Source organism: Gouania willdenowi, chromosome 20 (assembly GCF_900634775.1).
Source record: "Gouania willdenowi chromosome 20, fGouWil2.1, whole genome shotgun sequence".
Lineage (NCBI taxonomy): Eukaryota > Metazoa > Chordata > Actinopteri > Blenniiformes > Gobiesocidae > Gouania > Gouania willdenowi.
In genome coordinates, this window is record NC_041063.1 from 23060224 (window position 1) to 23076412 (window position 16189).

The 16189-nt window shown below is 37.7% G+C and overlaps 1 protein-coding gene across 3 annotated transcripts in view; it reads left to right on the top strand.

The window, feature by feature from the left end:
• Window positions 1–16189, top strand: part of ctnnd2a (catenin (cadherin-associated protein), delta 2a) — a 350952-nt gene that overhangs the window by 100009 nt on the left and 234754 nt on the right. For 2 of the 3 annotated variants that reach the window (XM_028434803.1, XM_028434804.1), the window contains exon 3: window positions 13369–13481. In XM_028434803.1, the coding sequence (XP_028290604.1) occupies window positions 13369–13481 (113 nt within the window). Of the gene's footprint in view, window positions 1–9237; window positions 9265–13368; window positions 13482–16189 lie in introns of those variants that run through there. The other variant, XM_028434805.1, reaches the window with a different exon arrangement.

Below are 16189 nucleotides of genomic sequence, written 5' to 3' on the forward strand. Positions count from 1 at the left end.
ATTGATGGAATGTAAGAGTGATAATTCACATTTTAAAGAATCGTATTTAGTAAATACGTGAAAAGAAACACTATTTAGTGCTGTGGTTCCCAAAGACATTTTGTTACTATTATTATTATTATTATAATATTTTTTTTTACCACATTTTTGCTGAACTAGATTAATATTTCACAAAGTGAAAGTATAGAAATACAGTTGTTTAAGATTATATGTTTTAATAAAAAACAAAAAAAAAAACAATAATTAAAAAAAAAAAAATGTAAAAATCAGTTTAAATTTTTCAGAAACTAAAGGCGACCCCATTTAAACGCCAGGCGACCCCACATGGGGTCTCAACCTCAAGGTTGAAAAAGTGCCACCTGAATAGATTTTTTGTAGATTGAGGTTTTTTTTTTTTTTTTTTATTCATTTCCGGTCATCTCACGTCTGGGGTGGGTCCAGTACTGACACTTTATTTGTACCCCTAGGGGTACACGTACCCCCATTTAAGAAAGGTTGTTCTAGAAAGACAATGAAAGCAAGCAGGAAGAGTTTTCTGCCTTGGTTTTAGCTACATCTGCAAAACACTCACATATATACTCACATATATATATATATATATATATATATATATATATATGTGTATTTTTTTTTTACACACCTGTTATTTGTTACCAATTGATGGTGAATGCACTAGAATTCCTAACTTTGTACCATGACTGTAGTGCTTTGTTTTCATTGTGTAGGAGTAGTGAATTATCCGTCTGTATCTCTGTTTATGACCTGTAACTCCTTTAAGAGAAGTGCTCCTTGATAATATCTGTACTGATGTGTTGTCCACGGCATTACTTTGATACCTATGATCACTGTAAAGAACGCCCCTCTGGAAATACTGCTGATGTAGATAAAATGTAGCCCAACAGGCTGAGAGCGGAGAGTCCATTCATAACAGTGATAGAGAGACGTGAGTGTCCCCAGTGTACAACACTGATGGATCATGGCTGATAGATAACGATAGCAGGTAATAAGTAGACGCACACTGGAGCCCCAGTGTGTTGTGTAATGTTGTCCAGATGGTTCCTGCTGCACACACACACACACACCTACACACACAGGTGTAAATAGTACTGATGTATCCTATTCTAGTAGAAGTACTGTTACTTGATTGAAATGAGTTTTTTTTGTTTATTTTTTATTTCGAACATAAAAAAAGAGAGAACAAAGCAAAATGTAAAAAAAAGTAGTGTGGACAAACAATGAATGAGATCATACAAACAAACTATATAAATGTAATGTTCAATGTTCTCCGAAAAAGAGTGGGAAGTAGTATAAACTTATTTGAACCCACCCCTTCTTGATTAACTCATACATTTATTCATTAAGTTTTTATTGAATGTATGTTTTTATATGAAATATAGATTTTACAAATCAATTGCGCTGTGTTCCTACGTATATACATACATTATATACAAGAAACAACACATTATGCACATGTGCGTGTGCAGCACCCACATACCCTTAAACAACTACATATACATATTTACATGTGAACACATTATTTTAAAGACATAAAGAAAACAACACGTGTTTAAATAATTATAAATATGTAAGAAATTAAAGTAAGTCACACATTAAATATTCAAGTGCAAGTAAAAAGAAGCTCAATTAAATAGTACACAAAGTAAAAGTTACTAGTTACTTTCACCCTCCACGTTTATTTTTGGTCATAAATCTTGCCCCGGTTCCCTTGGTTACAGTAAACGTCCCATGTATAAAGAGAGGAAATTATGAAACCTAATTTATTTTCCACAATGGAATCTGTATAAAATAAAAGGTTTGTCAAAATGTACAATTCTTTTAAATAAAAAAAAAATATCAATGAATTAAATTCAAAATTAAAAAAAATGATCAGGCTACATTTGTTAACTCTAAAACTGAGAAAATAACCAGCATTCAATGCTAGGGCTGCAAAGATTAATCAATCTAAACTATAAATATTGATATCCGTCGCCATTTTGCCTTCTGCTTTTTGTTTTTTGTTTTGTTAAAACACCAAACATTAGTTAATGAAAAAAAAACATTTTTCAAAAAAAATGTTTCATGTAAAGGCTTTAAACAGTTGAGCAATACAATTCTCAAAATGTATCTATATTGTGTTTTTATTCATTAATGTTAAAAATAATAATAATAATTAAAAAAAAAAAAAAAAAAAAATATATATATATATATATATATATATATATATATATACCGGTGTATATATATTGTCTGAATGGAGTCAAATTAAATTGTTGTTCTGATAATCAATCGGAATCAAACAGATAATTTACACCCTATTCAATACTGTTTTGTTCCCATGCATTATGTTTATTCTGATTGGTCGGCTATGATGTGATGCATTTGATTGTTGTCTGGTCCTTTCATTCATTTTTGTAGTTTCACTATGTCTGTTGATCATTTACTTCTTTAAAAACGTACTTAAGTACAAGTAAATGACTGATTTAGAATTATACTCACAGTACCCATAAAAGCAAATCATTTACAGTAATGTGACTACTTGTAACTATTCAACAATCAACAATGATGGTCCGTCAATGTCTTTATAAAAAGCTGTAACCTACTGTAGTAATGTTCAGCTCTTCTGGTCCTTAGAGAGTCTGCAGCACATATCTGATCCATCGTTTCCTCTGGCTTGCAGTTGCAGTCACATTAAGCGTGACGTACACTATCAAACTTGATTAACTTTTAAAGCTCCCTTTGGTCCATCATTATCTACTTTACAAACGTTCCACAAAGCCACTGTCCTCCCACCCACCACACTTTTCATCAGCAGATCTACTAATGGTCCAGGCCAGTTAATCTCCAACACCAGGAATGCCACAGGCTTTTTTCTTTCTTTCTTTCTCACTCTGCACCATCTCTCTGCCACTTTCCTCACTTATTCTGCTCCCTGGACTATTTTGCAGAATTCAACACAAATGTCCTACATTTTAGGATTTATATATTTAAAAAAAAAAAAATACATCTCTGTATTCAGGACCAAGCTGCAAAAATCCAAAAGACAAACAATACAAGAGTGACAAACCATTGAGGTGTTCTAGTCACTCGCTTTTTTTTGCAGTCAGACTGGCAAAAACAGAAAATGCTCGTGTATTCCAGCATTCCAAAGGCCAGAGTTAGTTTTAGTCATAGTCTTTTGACTAAAATGCAACTTAGTTTTCATCAAAATGTTGGACTATTTGGGTTAGTTTTAGTCAACTATAGTCAATGACATTGTTGTAATCTGTAACCTTGAACTGAGTGGCAGTTTGAATTAATACATCCTCACTCAGAACTAGCTTTACTAGTGTACGATTGGCAAAAGTGATATACTTGTACTATATATGTATTTAACGAAGACCTTTGTCAAGCTCAAAATAATTAGATTTCAATGCTATTATCATAGTTTCATTTATTCACCTACGTTTACAGATGTTTACGTTTTTTTTCCACCCATCTCCATTTGTTCTAAGAACCCCAAAAGCATAGTGTTTGAGGTTTATTTTCCCAAACTTGCCTGTTTACCAGAGTTTTAGCCTCTGAAAAGTCACTTTCTGAGCAACTCTACACAAACAGGCTGATTTGCGGCCTACTTATGCATATTCATGAGTGGGCGTGTCTATAGACGGAACACTGACTTCCTCCTCCCCGCACGGTGACGTAAGGCCAGAGAACGGACGGCCCGCCCTCCTCCCACCCACTCCGTTGCCGAGCTCGAGCTGTTTTATAAACACAAGACAAAGCGTGAGGGCGGGGCATTCACCGGTACATACATAGACTGTAGGAAATACATACATAGCACTACGCGAAGGACGCTGAAATGCTCACTTTTGTGGGCGTGTCTGTTTTCAATGTCAATCATGGCAGCGAGTTTCCTGGAGGCGTGGCTTCTCTGGCTCAGTGCCGCGTCAAATTCATCATCATATTGGAGCGAGGTGTTTGGGCTCGCTCTGCAGTAAGAAAGGAGCAAAACACCCTCTAACTATCGATTGAGGGAATCAATGAAAAAAACCCTTTGGGCATGTGTATGAAGCCCATATAGCAATTTTATGATCTTTATAGCACAGAAAAGTTGATTTAGCTTAACATGGGACCTTTAAAGGGATATTCAAACCAAAGTTTCAAAGATAGTGTATATACTGTATATTTAACTTATAATATTAAGAATGAGAGGTGAGTCAGTTTATTTGAAGGCTAAAAGTTGACATAAATCACTCCAAAAACACATAATTGTCAAGTATTATTAATCTGCTTTGGATACATCATCTAAAGTGCATTCATGTGATGGGTCGTGTATCGCTTTAACCCCAGGTTGTAATGTGTAAGCTGATTGGCTGTCATATTTGTTTTTCAGCTGTTTAACAGCAGGAGAAAGAGGGGGAGGGGGCGGAATGCTTGCGTTTGATGATGAAGCATCTCACATTTTTACATAATTCTGAAATGCTTATGAGCAGCTCTAGGGTGGTAGATCTTGGCTCTTATTTTGGCATTTGTAGCAGACACTGAAACCAACCATTCCACCTCAGGCCCTTCTTCTCTCCCTTATGTCACCATATAGAGTAATTGAATCCTGAGGTTTTTGGCTGACGTGCATCTAGGATGGCGTCAATACTGTAGGATATCTAAAGAACAATATTCACTATACCTCTCTATTCAATCCAACTTACTCCCCACAGATTGCAGAGTCCACAGGTGCTAGTTTTTATAGGAGGGGCGGGGCCTACAGTGTTGCAAAAGCTGCCTCATTGGCTTCTATCTCAGGCAATAGCAAAAATCCATTGTAGTAGTGAGGTTTCAACCCATAGAAGGCAGTCACTCTGACATTTTTGCAACAAAATACGCTTTTTAAATTAAAATGTCAAGAGTTGGACAAGAATCAATCAATATGTCTACTTTACACCCATCTAAATTTGTTTTCAGCAAAAAAAAGTTTTTGGCTATTAGATTGTCTTTAAGATGTATTTGGTGTAGCGCTCAAGTGTCTGTTGGCAATGTTTAACCATGCACAACTCCAGTGGTTTACCAGTGTTAAGGTGCACTCACATTGAACGCGATTCTGACGACTAGATTACATTTGAGATCAATGTAAACGACGCAATGTCAAGCCACCTGCTCAAGCGACGCAACTTGCACAATTCCAGCGACTCAATCACGCGATCTGAGTTGCTGAAAGTCGCTCAAAGTTTATTAAAGTTATTATTCTGGACGACTTTGTCGTGACATCCAATCGGCAATGTGTTTCTCCCCACGTCACTGGCTGCTGCGAGAGGGCTGTACCTTTCTTCAACTTACTGGAGCCAAAATGAAAGTGGCATACTTCTTGAACAAGCCTTTTAAATTCTAAGTACATTTTGAGTGATTCAATTTTTTGGTAACTCTGTAAGTTGATCATTTAAACCGTAAGTACAAGTAGCGCTGTCTAGAAGTGCTTTAAACGTACGGCTGGAGAAGTAGCGAGCAGCCCTCTCAAAGATAACAAAAAGTGCAACTATGTTCAAGCGACTCATCACGGGCGATTTAGGCAACTATAGTTGCTGACGTCGCCTTCGCTGTGAACGCACCTTAGAGAAAGATGGCAAATACATGAAGGGCATTTACCATGTTCTCTATCAGAGCCAGGCTAAGCACACCTTAAAGAGGTCTTTGCAATGTGTTTTCACATTTCGGTCATCAAAATAGGGACCTTGAAGAGGGAGACCCCAAGAACTGACAGTTTTTACATTAAAGCATATAGAAAAGTAACAAAATCTGTATATTTATATATTGAGCAAGAAAGTGGTATTTATTTTCCTATTCCTTTATCTGCACCTACATGTACATTCAGTGGCAGTGGATCAAATAACCGTCCCAAGGCCATCATCTCATGTGGCCATCATCACCTCCCGTCTCCTGCTTCCACTCTTTCCTTCTTCCTTCCAGGCTTTCTTCATTCTTTCCTGCCCCTCTCTTGACTGCTGATGTTTCACACTTATTAAAGTGGCTAACGAGACACGCAGGGCTAAGTATGACGCGTTCAAGGGCAGTTTGATGCACAGCTATATGTTAGAAAGGTGGGAATGATTGCCAGTGTGCAGAGAATCCTAATCATGCAGGTTGGTGACGGTTGACCTTTTTACAAGCTTTCATTTGCTCACGCCATCGCCGTTCCTGTCTTCCACTCATCTTTGGGTTTTGTTTCATTCTGCTTTGGTGATTGAGCAAAGGAATGAATGAGAGCGCAAGGCTGAGTTACTTCTTGGCTAGAAGGTCACAGCACTGGCAAAATCTACCCACAGGTCGCTTGATAGTTTTTATTGTGCCACATGGGAGAATTATTATTTTATTGCTGCTGCTTTTGTATCTACACCAGTAAATACTAAACTAACTAATAAAATTAATGCATCGAGCTAAAACAATATAATGTTGTTTAGTTTTTCCTATTTTTGCCTGCTCTGTTGTTAGCTCAGCTGTTGTTATTCTAAGAGAATCCATAGCTCACGGGGTTTGTCATTGAATAATGTGATGTTGATCCCCCTCAGGAGGGTGTCGTTTTCTTCTGCCCTACACTGCAGGAAAGTCAGATGTCACAAGTGTGGGAGTGTGGAGTTATGAGGGCTCAGTGCCTGCAAGAGAAGATGATAGGTTGCATTTGGTATTCACATCCATATGTGCTGCAGGACTTTTGACATGCACTACATTCCAAAAGCTCCAACCACATGGAACCGTGGCATTAAAATAGTTTATGTTCATTCTCGTTTCTATGATCTCTTGCCGCTCAGCCAAAGTAAGCGAGGACGGGCTGTACTACACCTAATTGGGACTCAGATCAACATACGTTAGATCACAGAATAGTGTCACAGTTTGAGGGTTTAAATCCATCATAGCTGAGCTTACACTCTGTCTCAGACTTAAGAGCAGATGTGTGAACTGACCTTGGACCGCACTGTCCGACTACATTAACATCCAGTTGTGACGTGAACCATTTATAGAAAGTGCCACAAGCACTCCCTGCAGTCACTACTGTATGTTGGTAACCCTTGACCTTTAGAAGGACCTCCACAACAACAACAACAGTTCCACTGTTGGTGAACAGGTCTAGGAAGTTGAACATTTGGAAGGGGTGGGATGATACTCTGATAACAATATGATACGATTGACCAGTGATTTTCAAACTTTTTTGGCTGAAGTACCCCCTTTCTCTTATTCTGAATCCAAGTTACCCCCTTTTATCCAACTTCAACATTTTGCTCAGAATACTATGAAAAACAACTGTAGAGCATAATGATGTAATGAATGAGTGATAACACACAATCTAAAGAATCTCATTTTGTAAATAAGTTAATTTAGTAAATGTAGTGTTCTTTCTGTAGTATTTTTATCATTTCTGGTCATCTCCCTCCTGGTGTGGGACCAACAAAGTTCAAAGTGGTTCTAGCATCTTGGGCCAGTTGTTCAAAACATTTCATCTGGATCAAAATTTTCCGGTTTTGGAAATGCCATTTTTTGCTACCCGTCTTACTTTTATGCTGGTTTTTCAAAGCAACATTGAATCCAGATACAAAGTTTTCAAGATTACCAAATACGAATATATCACAATGTGGACTACAGCTCTAAAGAACAACAGGTAGAAGAGCCAACATGGTGGACTCCTCTGAGGAGGAGAAACCAGCATGTTTAAGTTGTGCTGATGGCATAATATTAAGAGACATTTCCTATCCACTCCTATCATGGCTGATGACTCCTTTTCTTGCACCTGTGCAGGCACGCTTCAACACTGCTCATTGCAAAACAAGATGTGCAACTGAGCATTTAAATGGAGTTCTGAAGGGATGCTTTGCATGCCTTAACTACATAAGAGTTGAACCACGGAGCATGCAACATAATACTTGTGTTTATTGTCCTGCACAACATCGCTACCAGGTGCAATGTCCCTCTCTGTGATGGTGTTTATGATGAAAAACCAGACCAACCTCTGGCGTTCTGTCAGAATGAGGCACTGACCGGACGTGTAGTCACTGATGCAATTGTTAGACATTATTTATGACAGTTTCATCTCTATTGATTGTTTCTTTGAAATGAATATACAGTTATGACAGAAATATTTATTATATTTTTGTCTGTAATTGAAATCTGTTTGGATAATTGTTTCACGGTTTCATTGTTTTCACAACAAAATTTTCATTTTATTTTGACTTTACTATACCGAAAGGCTTATGTGGTAGCTTATGTCTACGTTATTTACTTTAGCACTGAAACGGTTAAACAAGTCAAGTGCAAAATATAAATAAAAGTATATACACTAAATTAGGGCTGAACAATTTTGAAAAATGTAATTGCAATTTTTTTTTACCTCAATATTGCGATTGCGATTTAATATTTTGCGATTATTTTTTCAAGGGCCTCTTGTCGTGTATTTTTCAATGAACACAAGCAATAAATCAATCTGTTTCATAATTAACATTTTCAGATTTGTTTAAATTTTAAATAGATGTAAGACAGAAATTTTAAAGCACATATTTCAACAATAAAGCAAACAAATCTGTGGCTTTACCTCTTCAACATATCTGACTAACTTCACATTTCATGAAACATGTAAACATGTGGCCTGCACTTCTTAAACACAAGAAAAAATTTGGTTGATCTAAATTAAAACTAGGATTGGATTACGTGATCTAATCCGATTTCAGGATCCTTATTTCCCTTTTGAACAACTCATTTTCAAGATTTGATCCAATCCAATAACCAAAATCAGATCAGATTATCTTTGAACAATTGGCCCCTTAAGATGACATGAAATCTGTTTTTGTCTCAGTAACTCAGTAATTTGGCATGTTTTCCATTCTGTTAAATATTGTTATATTTGTCTGAAAAATGACAAAATCTTTTTGTGAGCCTGTTCGTGCACTGAAACACTGATGTCTGTCCTTGTTAAAGTGGATTTCCCTCCTCCACAGATCCATGTCAGCAGCTCAGGTATAAGGGCCGGTGCAGCGTGTGTGTGGGTGGAGCCAGGACCTCATTTATACTGCTGGAGGGGGTGGATGGGATGACACGGTTGCCATAGAGACTATTGTAGCTGACTATGGCTGCCTTTTTTCCCTCTACTACTTATTCTACAGCTCAGGACACACACACACACACACACACACACGGATGCACATGCTGAACAGGCACTTTACAGTGGAATTCTCCCGCCTACGTTTTTGACAGACGATGCACAAGGAAAGCCCGCTTTCTCCACACTCTCCTAGCTGAGGTCTGTAAAAGGTAAAACTGAAAACTAAACTGTTGAATAATTTGGATGCAACTTGGATTTAGCACAGCATCAAAGTTTCCTCCAGGCAAGACATGGTTGACAAATCAAACCCACCCAGCATGCTTTGTGCTCTCTTTGAAGGATTGTAATGTTGTGTTTACTTCTGGCAGTCAACTCAACAACAACCTGGTTACAGTTGATAGCAGTCGGGTATAACGGCACAAAAATGTGTCTCCAGCTTATCATGCTGTCATTGATGTGAAGAAAATGCATGTTTTCTTCAATTTTACTGCAATCCAAACCAGATTTATCACAAATCCTGGCTATTCTTGTCCTTAATTGCTACATTTCACACTTCTTAACTTACTTCCCTCCATGCTGCTTTCGGCTATATCCCAATACTTCTGTTTTCTGTTAGTTCGGCCCATAATATTTGATTACAACCCCATCTGTTGCAGAAATTACCAACTTATGCGTCCTGCTGATAAATATCTGTCACGAATAAATTTACTATCCCTCCATCTGTGGATTTTTGGTTTGCGTCAGGTAGAATTTATTAGGCTTCATGATTCACGGATATTTTTGTTTATGAGTGAATTTGCTTTTTATTAAGCTGATGTAATGAGATGACAGATGTGTGCGCTGTGATTTAGGTTGTACAAACAAATTGGTTCAGCAACTTTCAGACACACATACTAGTGTGTGCGGTTGTGGGAGATCTAGGTTGCAGCTTTTAAAAAGACAAAGTTTTACTTCTACTAAGCAAAATATAATCACATTGTGTCCAAACACTCCTTTAAATAGTGAGGGAAGGTAATTAGGAGATGAGGAACACCTGAGTGAAAGCAGAAGGAATAAACGCAGCACAGCCTAAACCCATAACACAGACAAAACCAAAGATTTAAACAGATTAACCAGAACCAAACAAAGTAAGATCAACTCAAACATTTTTTTATATGTATTTATCTTTTTATTCTATTGGACTACATCTTGTGGGAAAAAGTTTAGGACCGTAAAATAAATAGTCAGGTGTCTATATTTATGGGTTTTTGTTTTCTCGAAAGGCTGTTATATAGATATTAAAATGTGTGACAGTGAAACCGTCCTTCGGCTTCACGTTACACCATTTTGTTATTTTATAATAAACTATATCTTTAAATTTTGTTTTGATTGAACAAATAATGGATTTGTGGGGTCATAATTTCCTGCTTTTTTTTAAAAAAATCGTATAAACATCATTAACAATGATCTTACAAGTGGTTTCCCAGAGTTCTACACAGTAGGTCACATGTGGGAGTATCAAAGTCCAAAAAATTGTAATGAAGTCTTTTTTTATAAAACACACCAAGTGTTTTGGAGATTCTTGTTTTTATATAATTTATGTGTTACTTCCAAGATGATTTACAGTCAATTATGACTCCCAAGGAGTGGGAATCAAAAACATGCTCAACTTTAATTCCATTTTATTTCTTCCTTTAGCGCAAAGCTGCATTTTATAGATATAACCACAGATGTTATCATACGTTTACTTCCCTGAGTTATCTTACTTTGCAAGCTGGAGTTTGCTGAATTAGCAAAGACAACTTATATTTGCTGACAGAAGGTGAAAGAGGAACTTGGGGAATTTGAAAATGTGGGGGAATGTAGGTTTGTGATTTAATAGAAAATAATTTCACATTAAAACTGAGGTTTACGTGCAGTGTGCTGAGGAATTTTACTGCTTTTTTGTTGTGTGGAATCTCCCCATATACTAGTAATTCACTGGTAGGGGCTCTGTGTATTGTATGTGCTTGGTTTTTAAACTAAACTGGTTCTTTTTTAAATAAAAAGAACAGAAAAACAAAGTGAGTGTATCCAAAAGAATGCATGTACATATTTATGAAAGCGAAAAAAGGAAGTTCTAGCCGGCGAGGGAGATGAACTGCATTGTGTTCTGTCATGTTGTGGGAAACAGACTGGGAGTGTTGAGATAGCGACTGGGGATCAACTCATTCAGAGCCACAAATGGCTTTGAGAAAACCAATTTTCAAAGCATACACTTCTCCACTGCGCGCACCCTCACAGACATGCATTATTTTGCTATGTTTTCTCACTGTACTCCTCGTCTGAGCTGGAATGCTAAAAACACACCTGGCTCATAATCAATATTAGTTAAAAAAATGCTATTTATTTCACGCTTTAAATGGGTAATGCATTGTATTTTACTCAGTTAGTAATTCGTCTAATGCAGGGCTAATAGAGACAGACGTGTAGGGGGTCACCAGCAGGCCTCGATCACATGATCTCAGCACTGAGAGGTTTTGGCAGATCATAGAGCAAGAAATTAACAAAATCCTACATATTATTACACATGGTGGGCTGTTGTCATTACTTGTTGGTACAGTGTGTCTAATACTTTTATTACTGACAGATAAAGTGTATTATTTTAAACTGGATCCCAGACAAGGCTCCACCCAAGGTACAATGATAAGGAGTCATACTTGATTCTATTCCACTGGACTGTTCAACATATAAACTACACTCCAATGATGATGTCTTCCGCAGAACATGGGAACCCTTTCTGGCATATATTGGACAAAATGTTTCCACTATTCTTACCATAGGCTTTGTGCTATAGGCACAAACTGTTATTTGTTTTTTTAATTTTTTTCTTCCGCCAGTTGTTAACGCCTCCTACACCGTTTGTCCGATTTTGACAATTAAGCCATCATGAAAACGTTCAGAAAGTTCCCGAGATTGATGCTTTTACTTTTATAATGTGTAACTTTTAAATGTTTTGAGTTGTACATTTTTTTGTGAAAGTGCATTGACTTTTAGCATAACATGCTTGTTAAGCTAGAGAGGAGCTGCTCCATTTTACCTTCAAATCTTTGCAAACAAATTACAAACCATTCAACCTTTAACATGTTCAGCTACTACGTTCAACCTTTTTTCAAGCTTTTAGAACCTTATTGCCAATGTTAAGCTATTGCTAGGTTAATGCTTAACTAATGCTTGGTTAATGCTAATGCTTGGTTAATGCTAGGTTTATGCTAAAACTAGGTGAATGCCAAAGCTAGGTTAATGCTAATGTTAAGGTTAATGTTAATGTTAAGGTTAAGCCAATGCTAATGTTAATGCTAGTTAATGCTAATGCTAGCTAATGGTAGTTTATGCTAATGCTAACATATGCTAATGCTAAACTTATGCAGGGCGACGCGGGATAGCACCTGCATCCTCACTTGCATTTTCTTCAGGAAATGCAAATATTCTAGTTGTTAATATTATTTTTCATTTTTTTCTATTACTATATTTGTGTATTCACCAACTCTCTGTTGCTTTACTGATGCATTTGTGGGGTGCGTGATGTGAATCCTGAGCACCTGACACCTGTTTTAGTTTGAATGTTTATCATAATGTATATATGAGTGTATGTGTTTTGCTTAGCTGAACCTGAAAAATATATTTCTGGAAAAAAAAAAACAAAAATAACAAGTGCATCACTGGGCGGCCCCCACTTGGAATATTCTACCGTGTAAAATATGCGTCCTGCAGTCAAAACCGAAAGAGGACGTGTGTCAAAGTCAAAGCCAAGTGCAGCCTTTAGTGTGATTTTGGTATAAGGAAAATTATAGCAAAAAACACTTTCTAGTGTCATTTTGTCCTTTTTCCCCCACTGCGGTAAGACTGCTGCATTTTTTATTTGCAACAATATGCATTCATAACAATTCCTGAAGTGACATGCACAGCCTTGTATTTGCTTTTGATCATTGTCAGGTAAAATGTGCAGCTGTTGAACCAAACGTAAAATCCATTCATCTGAAAAAACACACACACTTCATGCTGATGTTCCACAAATACTCTGAATTCATGGCTTTGAAACAAACATATTTAACTTCTTCAATGACAACCGTCACGTTTTGCACAGCAGCTCAGCTCTTTTATAAGATTTTATCACAAACCTTTCTCTCACACATTCACACCTGTCAGTCATATGTGTGCTAATGATGCCACTTTCTTTTCAACAGCCTAAAGCTATTTCCATGACCTTTCAATATACCAGTATCACTTCTCTCTTGTGTGTTTTTTTGTTTTTTATTCGTGTCACTCATTTTGTTGTCACCGTCTCTCCTCAGGAGCTGCAGTTTGAACGCCTGACCAGGGAACTGGAGGCAGAGCGTCAGATTGTTGCCACGCAGCTGGAGAGATGTAAGCTGGGATCAGAGGCAGGCAGCATGAGCAGTATCAGGTAACATGGAGACCCACTGTGTCTCTTTGTGTGCATGTGCGTGTGTGTGTGTGTGCGCGCAAGTTAGTGGTGTGTGTTGACAACAAAAGTCACTTGGTAATTAAAAATGTTTGCCAGCTTTACGATCAGGGACAAACACACACACACACACAGAGGCTCTATCAGTCATCTAATGTTGTGGAAAATGGGTGGCGGACCAGTGGTTGATTACAATCTAATTCACTCAATAGCTACGATGATTAAAACTTAAAATTTTAATGAAATCCCTGTGCTTTACACATTTTTTTGTCCCTGTGCTCAGGGTTGTGGGTAAGGGTGTAACAATTCATCCATTAGATCAGTGAATCGATTTACCTAACAGGTAGCGGTCTGATGACCATTCCGCACTGGGCTGCCAAAAATTTTAAAAAGTTTTTTAAAAAGCCGGCATTCACTTTGACATTTCACAACTATAAAAGCTCAAGTTATATACTTTAACTAATGTGTGGAGAGTGGGACTAGGACCAATAACCTAGGGGTGTAAATCACCAGCTTCATCACGATACGATGCGATGTCAATATGTTTGGATGGCGGTACGATGTTTGCCAATATCACAAAGTCTGTCACGATACAATTTCGATTTGATTCACAAGCCTGCGATTGATATGTGATATCATATGCCCACATTCCCTGCCGTTAACTTGCATCAGGTTCTCATCACCTCAGTATGTGCACATGTGGTGACTATCCAATATAGTGTCCCCTGTAGATGTAAACTGATGCAATAGTGCCTTTAGGCTCACCAGTGGTGTAACTTGACTGGTCAGCGATGTTGGATTTTGCAACTTTCATCTCAAGCTACTCACATTTCTTGGATTGGACGAGGGGGGGAGGGGGGGTTTGCAGTTCAGCTGAAAATGAAAGTCAGGGCGATGGATGAAGGGAGGTGATGTATGTGACCGCCCTGTTAATTTCACACTTAACACCAAGGACTACAAACGCTGAGCTCAGTTTCCTCTAAAGACACCATAAAGGCCTCTTCACCACTGCTGCTTCCACTAAAACTAGACACTTATGTTAAATTAGGGCTCATTTATTTACTCTGGCTTGTGGATGTTTGTTTGCGTGTAATGTTTTTGTGTCAAAGAGTCACAGATTCTTATGAATTCAGTATTTCTCAGACTCCCTCAGGCAGTTTATTGCATAGTTGCACAAAGTCAGAAGCCAGGCGGCGAGCACTGCATCAGAAAAAAGAAGTTGTTGGAACATCACCAACTCATTCTGTTTACTTTGGTTTAGATTAACTTCTTGGTACACTTTCAAGGTTTAATACATTTACAGAGCTACAAGTCAAACAAAATCCTCCAAGTAAGTGAATTTCTGTTTTGACATGATGCTTTTTGTTTACAGTCTGGGTTCCTTTATTTATTTATTGAGTATAATTATGTTGCCTGCATAGGCATATCACATACCAGGGGTGGAATCGCCATCTGGCATACCGGGCATCGCCCCGGTGGGCTGTCGACCCAAAGTGGGCCGGTCTGGTCTGCTACGTTTTTTTGCCGAGTGAGTGGAGGCAGACATGGTAACAGGCAGCCAAAAATAGTCCAAAAGTGGCAAAAACGAGGCAAGAAAAGAGTGAAAATTGACTGAAATGGACCAAAAGCAGTCAAGAGTGGGCAAAAAATGAGCAAATAAAGAGGAACCAGGTGGTATGTAATGGCAAAGGGTAACTTTAATATGCAAGATGTGACAAGCAATATTGAGAAAGGCCAAAAATGTGGAACAAAGAGGCAAAATGTAGAAGAACAACCTTATTTACTCCCCTCCATTCACACTAAGAACTCTCCAAATAATAAAAGAAAGAAAAAAAAAACTGACACAATGTTGCATCTTTGTAAAATACATCAGGAAAATCAAATCCTCAACAAATCATTATAGATTACATTATCATATTCCTTGTGTATATTTGTACATGTTGTACCTTGAAAGCATGTTTTGTCTGTACATTCCTTTAAATGTTTGAATATCTCGACCACACACAGAAAAGCTTCAACTTTTTTTTTTGTTCTTATTTTAAGTTCATCTGACCTCTGAGATTATAACCTTCTTGTTAAGTGAATTTTGTTTTAATAACTGGTAGTGAGTTATGATATGCTTTGAACATAACTTTGATGAACTGAAAATCAACAATATCATAAAATTTAAGTAGTCTTGACTGTAGAAATAATGTTTGTATGGTTCAGGTGACTTTATTAGTAGGCGTAGGCCGATTTGTTTTGAGGATGGCATCTACATTGACCACAAAGCACTGACAAAAACAGACAATCCATAACACGAGATCGTACTCGCCAGCTGACCAGGACCGGGACCAAAGGAAAGAAGGCCAACTGAGCAATTAAAAGATCATTACAGCATCAGAGTAAAAGGCAATAAAAGGATAAAACTACCATAAATAAATAAATATTTGAAGCTATGACTTATTTAAAAGAACAGCTGCAACTGGAACAAAGCTGTTCCTGTAGCGCTTTGTTCTGCTCCTTGGGACCCTGAACCTCCAACCAGATGGAGGGTTCTGGAACTCTGCAGACGGAGGGTGGGAGGTATCTGCTGTAATGGAGCGGGCGATCCTCTGTAACACCAATGAGTCGACTGGACCATTTCACTATCTGGCCCAGTTTGTTTCTGTCCTTCAGAGGTAACTCTCCAAACCATGACACCAGACAAA